The sequence below is a fragment of the Mytilus trossulus genome, unplaced genomic scaffold, assembly GCF_036588685.1.
Source record: "Mytilus trossulus isolate FHL-02 unplaced genomic scaffold, PNRI_Mtr1.1.1.hap1 h1tg000050l__unscaffolded, whole genome shotgun sequence".
In the NCBI taxonomy this organism is placed as follows: Eukaryota; Metazoa; Mollusca; class Bivalvia; order Mytilida; family Mytilidae; genus Mytilus; species Mytilus trossulus.
The window spans coordinates 2,222,544-2,232,682 of NW_026963292.1; the positions used below are offsets into that span (position 1 = coordinate 2,222,544).

The 10,139-nt window shown below is 30.7% G+C and overlaps 1 protein-coding gene across 1 annotated transcript; it reads left to right on the forward strand.

Annotated features, from left to right (window-relative positions):
* Window positions 1–670: 670 nt before the first annotated feature.
* Window positions 671–7,119, forward strand: LOC134699244 (N66 matrix protein-like). The gene is made up of 5 exons (XM_063560852.1): window positions 671–742; window positions 3,149–3,207; window positions 3,603–3,693; window positions 4,873–5,652; window positions 6,310–7,119. The coding sequence occupies exons 2-4, from the start codon at window positions 3,162–3,164 to the stop codon at window positions 5,645–5,647; spliced, it is 912 nt and encodes a 303-aa protein (XP_063416922.1). The 5' UTR covers window positions 671–742; window positions 3,149–3,161; the 3' UTR covers window positions 5,648–5,652; window positions 6,310–7,119.
* Window positions 7,120–10,139: the final 3,020 nt, after the last annotated feature.

Here is a 10,139-nt window from a genome sequence, read left to right on the forward strand (position 1 = left end):
CATAATAATAGAGATTGATATAAAAGCATGATAACAATTCTTTAAACTGTTATATTTATTTCTTATTTTATCAGATGTTTACCGACATTCTAAAAAGACCAAAGTAAGATCATTTGTGTACACCATTACATTAAACAGGCTTTACTTAATTATTAGAGGTTAAATTATTACATAATAATATTTATTTTGATTCTGTGGTGACATTCATCATTCCCTTTTATGTGCAATAATACAAATAAAAGCATGAGCTATTAAAATATTCCAAACTACAAAACCTATGTAATAGAAGAAAGTAAAGTGTACTATTTCAGAAATTAATTAATATTTTTTAGAAAATGTGGTTGACAAACACTTAAAGTTTATTTTTTATTATGTTCGATAATATAGAGTAATGATATAACATGTCACTACATGCATACATTGATACACATACCTGCACACGTCAACTACTCTTGATATGTTACTATGCTAACCGGTAATTTTAGATTTAAAAACAAATCTTTTAAAAAATAATTATGCATGTGACGGTGTAAACATATGATACCAAATGGGTTTCAAATACACCTACTTCTTTCATTTGTTTACATGTTATATTTCAAAATATTGCTGAATATACTAAAAATATAAAAAAAAAAAAGGTTGACGTGTGGGAGGCGCTTTCCTTATTGGTTCTGTCGTCCTTTTACCAAACTATAAAACAGGCATACATTTTGAAATCTGTATAGTGCAACTGAAGTTAAAGGTAAGTTCTATGACAACACAATTTACTTAAACATAATGTTTTCGTCGTGTAAATAGCCAAACTTTGATATATGCAATACGTTTTTTGTATTTTTTAAGTGAATTTATGGCGTTTATAAGTAAAGGCAACATTAGTGTATCGATGTTAAAATCTCGCTGAGGGATCAAGAAAATACAAATTAAGGAAGCTGGCTTGTCATGTTTTTGGAATTTTTGTCAAATTTTCGGAATCCTCTGGTTTTATCCATCTGAATGCCTTGAAAATATTTGACCCCTAGTTTTCTTTTGTAAATCTTTTACATGAATAATGGTAAGCAATCTGTAAAAGTCTTATACAATTTAAATTACTTTTAAACGTTTTTGAGAACTTCAGTTCGTTGATGACAAAGCTATGAAAAGTCAAGAGAGAAAATTTTCCCGCCAAAATTTCAATGGCTTATATTTCGAAAACAGGCACGGTGACCTATGTTTATTTTTGGCTCTTAAGATTCCTTTATCAATTCCCTATCAATATAAACTAGTGTTTTGAAAAGTTAATTACTTTGAAACTGAAACGCAATTATTATTTTTAAGACGATAATTGTATATATTAAATAGTGCTTTGTATTATGTTACTATAAGTTATCATATCTAGTAAAGTATTTATTGATGAATGTCTTTAAAAGACATTGTTAAATTCATTTACAACTTGTATGGACTTATATGAACATATCATTAAGACGCATGTCAAAGGTTGAGTGATCATTTGTTTACTTTTGAGTGTTCTATAGGTTTGTGTCGTTGGATTAATGTCGTTTTGACATTTAACACAAGCATCCGTTAATTCATAGAGTCAATTTTTGATGATGCAAAATTAAATTAATTATACCTACTATAAAAATATTGCGAACCCATTTTCTGTAAATTGTGAAGGGGGTCACTGTAAATTCAAGTATTATTGTGTGCATTTATTATAATTGCGATTTTGTCATTTTAGACTTAACTGCGATTTTAACTTTACGATTTTGAGAAAAATCCTTTTTAATTCATATAAAAGATTTCAAAATGCGAGTTTGAATTATTGCATTTTTCGCAAAAAAGAAAAACCACGCATTAATTTCTGAATTTACCGTAATATATGCTCTGTCACCTACACCTTTATTACAAATGGCTAGAAAGCGTTTTTGTTCTGTAAAATTAATATGCATGCTTCTGACATCAGACTCGGACTTTTCTTGCACTGAATTTTAATGTGCGTATTGTTATGCGTTTACTTTTCTACATTGGCGAGAGGTATAGGGAGGGGGTGAGATCTCACAAACATGCTTAACCCCGACGCATTTTTGCGCTTGTCCTAGGTCAGGAGCCTCTAGCCTTTTTTAGTCTTGTATTATTTTAATTTTAGTTTCTTGTGTACAATTTGGAAATTAGTATGGCGTTCATTATCACTGAACTAGTATTTATTTGTTTAGGAGTCAGCTGAAGGACGCCTCCGGTTGTCGGAATTTCTCGCTACATTGAAGACCTGTTGGTGACCTTCTGCTGTTTTTTTTCTACAGTCGGGTTGTTCCCTTTGACACATTCCCCATTTCCATTCTCAATTTTATTATAACTATTAAGCGGTATTATGGAAGTTTAAACATGTCTGCATATATAACTCGTTATGCTGTATCTGAACATTTGCAACCATTCTTACATGTAGCAATAACATTTTTATTATGAAAAAGATATATGACCCTGCCAATGAAAGTAAAATTTGATTTGATCTTGGTCATCAAGTTGTCTTTTTGTTTTAGTAAACGTGCTGTTTTATATAAAAATTCGAAATGGTACAATGATGCAGAGTCTGCTACTTGAATATGAGCTTGGACTCATACTCGTTTACTTCTTTACGAGCTTGGACACATACTCGTTTACCTGAATATGAGCTTGGACACATACTCGTTTACTTGAATATGAGCTTGGACACATACTCGTTTACTTGAATATGAGCTTGGACAAATAATCGTTTACTTGTATACGAGCTTGAACATGTATTCCTTAATACAATTAACGGTACCAATTCTCTTGCACAAGATACGCATTTCGATAATACATGTCTCTTCAGTGATGCTCATGGCCAAAATATTTGAAATCCAAAGCTAACATAAAAGATAAAGAGCTTATAATCAAAAAGGTCCAACATGTATAGCCAAATTAACTAATAATAAGCTTGAATATATACTTGTTTACTTGTAAAAGAGCTTAAACCCATACTCTTTAACTTGTATGCGAGCTTGAACATATACTCTTTAATAACACGTTTTAAAAACAGCTACATAAACTTAACTATATATTAACAAGCACAATACATGCATCATTTTTTGAATGCAGAACAATTTTACTGAATGTAATTTCAATACTGAATTGTTCTTTTTTTCTTTTGCAGAAAACTAGTGACAATGAAGGCTGTAGTAATATTTAGCTGTCTGTTCGTCACAGTATGTGGTAAGACAATTGTGTTTATACAGCTGTACTTATACAAAAATATAATACACAAAGTCTTTAGAAAGATTTCACAGAACAATTACACTGTTAGTTAACAAAATGTTTATTTACATTCGAAAAGTTTAAAAGTATTGTTTTTGTCTTGTCAAGGACTAAAGATAAAGGTATACAACCAATCAATAAAAGTCAAACAAAATCGACGAAATACATTTTCATGGACCCAACATTTGTTTCGATCTTTTGATCGATTATATTTGTACAGTTTGTGCAAACAGTTCGTTGTCACAATACTTGTTCGAAGCATTGTTCTATGAAAGATAAGCAAATCTTAACAATGCTTTTTTTTTGTTCTCAAAAATGAATACCAAATTGCATCTTTTCTGTAACATTTTCAGGAATGGGTATTCAAAAGAGAGATGCCGATCTTGGAGAAATAAATAGTGACAATGATGATTTAGCCATTGATTCCCTAATGAATTATCTCAGGTAAAACCAGTGTTGTAGTAGTTTTAGTTCAATTTGTAAAAACAATTCATAGTTAATAAGGTTCTTATAGTTTTTCATTCTGATACTAATAAACTAAAATTTATGAATCTTATTTATGACTTAGAAAAATTTCGAGATAACGTATCTAATGGGCTTATCTTCTTAACAGTCTAAGCACTGAACAATACTTACCCCATAACAAACCGTGGTTAGAATCTATATATCATTTCTGTCATTTCTGTAATTTGAACATTCACTTTACGTCTATAGCTAATATTATAGTGAGTACTTACATTTCATGTTGAACTTCATCTATCATCTTTGATTAATTTCCAACTTCCAATTATGAATCTGTATCATAACATCATTCCAAGCCTTTGAAGTTTCAACATTAAAGTTAACTTTCCAGAAGTTATTTGCATTTGGTACGTTAGTCGCCAAATATAAAGGATTGGTTGATCGTTACACTGAATACATTTGAAATAATAGATAAAAATTGAACCGATGTTGTGAAAAGAAATACCAAAGCGCAATACAAAACTCTATGTGTGGCTAAACTCTCAATTTTGCAGATTTTGAGTAATTTTAGGGACACATTTTAACAAAAATCTAATTTTTGTTGGAAGCATATCAAATGGTGTGTATAAGATACAATTTGACTGATTTATGTTAATGATGTCTTTTTGCTACAAAGTAAAAATTGTTTGCCTATCAAAATTACATCAACAAATATCAGCAAATACCATGATAAATTCAATAATTTCACGAACATTGATGTATTATACCATATATCATTTGTGAAAAACTATCGAAAGTTGTATTCTGGTATCGTTTGTTTTGATTTTCTACATATCAAGTGCATCTGACAGTAAAAATAGTCCATCGTCCATTATTTAAAAAAATCCAGTAGAATCCTGAATTATACTTTCTATTGTTTTAAATACATTCTTGGGTTTTAATCATTTTTAATAGAAATTTAATTTAATTAAGATTCTTCCAAGTACAAATCTGGATTTTTAATTTTCTACTAGTGAATAATAGTATTGGAATTCCAACTTGTACTAGGAGGATCTCAGATCTTTGTTCTATAACACAAAATGTCATACTTTCCATCCATATTTGTTGTCTATTTTAAACCTCGCCGTATGAGATTAACTATGTTGTTTACCTTTTCAATAGGAAAAGGTGGAGTATAGGCAGTGGCAACAAAGGAAATAATAACCAAGCAAACAACAACAACAACATTGGTAATTCGCATGTAGAAAATAATAAAGATACACATGTAGCGGGTTTCGGGAATATCGGAGACTTTGGAAAAAAACGTAGCTGGTCAAATGAGGATAAAAGATGGGATATAGGAAGTGGCAACAAAGGAGATGGTAATCAAGCAAACAACAACCAAAATATCGGTAATTCGCATGTAGAAAATAATAAAAATACACATGTAGCGGGAATAGGCAATATGGGAGATTTTGGAAAAAAACGAAGCTGGTCAAATGAGGATAAAAGATGGGATATAGGCAGTGGCAACAAAGGTAATGGTAATCAAGCAAACAACAACAACGACATCGGTAATTCTCATGTTGAAAATAATAAAAATACACATGTAGCGGGAATAGGCAATATGGGAGACTTTGGAAGGAAACGTGACTGGAATATTGGAAGTGGAAATACAGGCAATCATAATTCTGCAAATGGCAATAGTAACATCGGCAATAGCGAGAAGTATGATGACAAGAATACAAATGTATATGGCGTCGGAAATATCGGAGACTTTGGAAGAAAACGTGACTGGTCTTATGAAGGTAAACGATGGAGTATAGGAAGTGGCAACAAAGGGAATGGTAACACTGCAAATGACAACAGCAACATAGGTAATTCGTATGAAGAAAATAATAAAGATACAAATGTTATAGGAGCTGGAAATTTCGGAAACTTTGATGGGAAACGATAAATAAGGTAATTTGTTTCCAATAATGTTTTTATAGAGTAAACACAATTTAGATGTTGACTAAATCAGTCTGATATCCCTAGTTAACTAGTAAACAGTATGTGAACTGCAACAGTCATTTTGATCTTATCAAAGACAGGATTATAAATAATTTAGCAGGATGTATTTAGCATTCCAGGGCACCTGAGATCAACCCTGTTTTTTGTTGCTTTTTGTTTTATGGAGTTTGTCTTTGTTGTTATTTTTTTTTTTCGTTTTGTAGACCGTTTTTTGTCTGAAGGTTTTTTTTTGCCGTGGCATTGTCAGTTTGTATTCGACATCTGAGATGAGTTATTCCTTTTGTATCATCAGCTTTCCCTTTCCTGGCCGTGTTCACCGAGTTCGTACTTAAAAGAGCAACACTTCCGACGTTTGGAGCAATATCTGTCAGTTCGGTAGAACATTATATACTAATAAAACGGTACAAAAATTTTTGTGAATGTAAGTAAATGATATCAAACCTTTTACAAGACTAAGAAAATTCTTTATATTTATAATTCACTGTTGTCAAGAAGATATTAGATAACGCTTGTAAAGTTAGTAAATATGATAGCATTTTAATAATGGGTAAAAAAAAAACTTGTCATTAACTTTCTTATACTATTAATTTTGTTTTTGTTATGCAGGTTAAGAAGAGAAGAAAGGACATTAACACAAGTCACCTTTTGTTTTGCGTGAGATGTGAATATATCATATATTACTAAACAATTTGCATGTACACCACGTTCATCATATGTAGATACTCTAACAGAAATATTTTAGATTTATGTTTTATATTATAACGTATATTTTTAGTAAATAAAGTGTTAGTATTTCCCGAATCGATTTGTCTTCATAAAGAACACTATCTTTTTCAATGATTTTACGGTATTTCATTGTGTCCACTTTTTATTCAACAGTAGTAATTTCCCTACTCAATAAGATATAGAGCATAACGTGTGTAATACGATTGAGATGTCAGATATGGCTATGAAATATTTTTATAAAAGGTAACCCAAGAAAAGAGCAACTGCAATCCATTTTAAAGTAAAATGACAGTTTTAAATCTGTAAATGTTTTCATTATTACGATAAATCTTTAATATTTGTTAATTCTACGGATACTTGAGTTTATTTTATTACACAGATCAATCATGTGAGTAAAAATGTCAAATGTGTGCGCAATTGCATGTACATCAATAGTAATTGCTTCTCGATTAGAAATCAATACACACTTGTCAATTTTGAAATTAAAAGTTTTTTATGAAATAAAAGAAAAAGTTGTTCTCAATTGTGTATTTATTCAAACAAAGATATTGCCCATCCAAAGCCAATATTATTTTCATTTGTCTCTTTCCTTTAAAATGTTAATTGCATTATGGAATAATAAGATGATTGTTTTTTATTTCTTGAAACTACAGGCAAAATGTTGAAAATTAAAGGAGAATTGGAACATAACGTTTTATAATTTTCATTGGCCTAAAACCTAAAACAATGAGTGAGAATAGACCAAATGACTAAACACAAATTTTCGTTACATGTACTATGACATTTGAATAATAGTCAAATGAACTAATCTGAGAAAGATACACTAATACATTACACTGTTTGAATAGTTTTGTTTGCATAAGATATATCACTTTATCATTCTTTTATTTTATGTTACATTTTTTTTTATATATAAATATATATGTTATATTTCAATACTGCTAAATACTTGCTTTGTTGTAATACTTTTTTATTTCGAATAATTTATAGTGTTTAACATGTTTAATAAAGGTTAAATACAATTTTCATGAATTATCTATCTGTCGTCATTTGACTGGTGGTGTTTTCGTTTTCCCTTTGGTTTAGCAGTTCTACACCTTTCTACCTTTCTTTTGTCTACAATATTCTACGAAATGTGTAAGCTAAAGGAAAGTGAAGAATAACATAGATATCTAACTATAAAACAAGGTTTAGCTCACCATTTTTTTGGAAAATTCCTGTACCAAATTAGGAATATGGCATGCGCAGTTGTTTTCATTTGTTCCGTTTTGTTATGTTGTTTTGCTATAAATTGGATAGACATAAAACGAAAACATTGATACTCTTTTCAAAAGGTTTGAGCTGAGGATGTTGTCATCAATTGCCATGTAGAAAATATACATTCAATGTGACATTATTCAGTCTTGCTACATCGAAAATTGTATTGTAATAACTGACAAAAGTTGGTTTCCTTATCAACACAGATAAGAACTATAAATATATTTTTTTCAAAAATTCGCACCCTTCAAAATAAAGAAGTAATAAAAGGTAAATTCTGAAATGGTCAATAGGGAATCAAGCACTATTGAGTGGCGAACCGTGCAACGGGGAACACTATCTTAGTTTAACACCGTCGTTAATCGTTTTGATTTCAAATATGTGACTTTGAGATGAAAGGCTGCAATGTTCCTTTGCGTTTTGTATGTCTTTTGCTGCGCATATACTGATTTTGAGTGATGGATGGATACATCATGTCCTTTGTTTTTCTATAACTTGTAATTGCACTCTTTCTATTTAAAAAAATACAAAGGAAAGCATTAAAACCTGGAGATCTAAACATTAGATAACAGTAAAGGTTAAGATCAAACACTAATATAAAAATCAATTGAAATTATACCGTGTTTTCTTTCCTTTTATCATGTTTATGCTGAAATAAATTAAACATTTGATGACAGAGTTTTTTTTAGACTTAATAGGATCGAATGTAGGTATAATTTTAATCTGCTGGACAATACAACAGATCTGAATGAAAATTAACCAATCTCATTTTTAATTCTTAGATTATTAATTTTTCAGAGCTTTTTTTTAAATTCCTAAAACGAATATTTTCAAAATAGTTTCTGCTTACACGATATCTATTTAACTAAGAGTTCGGAACTATTCGCATTAGAAATTTGAGCGTTATTTAAACCATGATTTGGCTGACTGTTATGAAATGTATTTTTTTCTCCGGTATTGAATCGTTACCGATTTGTCATTGACTTTGTTTTAGCATTGGAACAGGCTTACATTTCTTAAGAACACACTTTCTTGCTTAAAGGGCGTGTTGTTACTTTTCTGTGTGTATTTGCCATATTTTATTTTTTAATGTCTATTTTGCCGTAATAGCAAACGTCATTTTTATACTTTGACCAGAAATACAGTTTTATTTCAATTATTTTTTATTCGAGAACGTGCAAGCATGATGTTTTTTTTTTAATGTTTTAGAATTAAACATAAGCCATTTACTAGTCTTTTTTGTAGTAACCTATTTCCTAGGAAACGTAACGTAGTAAATTTAAACAATAAGGAAATAAATGAAGTCACTTATAGAGAAATACGTATTGACTCTACCGACCGCGGCACATGGGTTGACCCCTGTTTTTATTGTTTATTGGGGGAATGGGGTCCGTTGTTAAATGTATTGTTTTATGAGTAGTGCATGGTATGGTGTGTTTGACTTTTCGAGTTTTTATTGACCCTTTGGTTTCTTCGTTTCCTTGATAAAGATTTTAAATGTTTAGATCTTTACATGCATGTCGATCCGGCCCGAAATATTTATTAAAGAATCGTACCTAAAGGAAAACCGGTCGATGAACATATACTTTTTAAATTTAGTTGGATTTACAGGCAAACAAGGAATAATCCAAATTGAACTTTTTTCATCACCCAGTTTAATTGGATGATACGACCAATGTTTACGTTGAATATGAACAATGTATTATTAATGCTACTTCTCAAAAAAATGTCATTTATGGGTCAGCAGATTACAACAAAACTGAGGAAAGAAGGTGTCATTGACATAAACGATCAACAATAGTTAACCTTGTTTAATACTTGTGAAACAACGTGAAAAAAACATGTTCTTCAACTTATTTATTTAAAGTGATATACAGTTTCTTGGACACACGTCATAAGGCAGGTTCATGGCCAAAATTTAAAAAAATAAAATATAAAACATTCAAGGGCATTTAAACCATAAGAGACAGAACTGGTCTAACAAAATCTACAAAACTCAACTTTAAAAGAAGGATTATATACCAGAATGTCTCAATTAGTAAACGTTGAAATTTAACAAAACCAAAGAGCGCCAATCAAACAATACTCAGTCCGGTAGTGGGCGGATACAGATACAGCATAGCGATATCTGTAGGGCTGTATCTGTATAGTAGGACACCCAATTGCAAGATAAAAACGAGTATCAAACCACAGATTCTAATAAATAATAAAATGTATCTTAACCTTTTATATAGTGAATGATATCGGATATGTTCCTTACTTCTTAACTACCATCCCCTTCCCTTTCATCAATTCGACCTACCGAATTAGACTATTAACCGGATGTGTTATCCCATAAGAAACACGACGGGTGCCACATGTGGGGAAGGATCTGCTTACCTTTCTGGTGCTCTTGAGATCACCCCTAGTTTTTGGTGGGGTTCGTGTTGTTTATTCTTGACCTTTCTATGTTG

Excerpts from the sequence above, each read along its gene's own strand:
- LOC134699244 (XM_063560852.1), top strand. The coding sequence starts at position 3,162 with ATGAAGGCTGTAGTAATATTTAGCTGTCTGTTCGTCACAGTATGTG. Across the intron at positions 3,208-3,602 it reads TCTGTTCGTCACAGTATGTG|GAATGGGTATTCAAAAGAGA; the intron begins GTAAGACAATTG and ends TAACATTTTCAG. Across the intron at positions 3,694-4,872 it reads TCCCTAATGAATTATCTCAG|GAAAAGGTGGAGTATAGGCA; the intron begins GTAAAACCAGTG and ends CCTTTTCAATAG.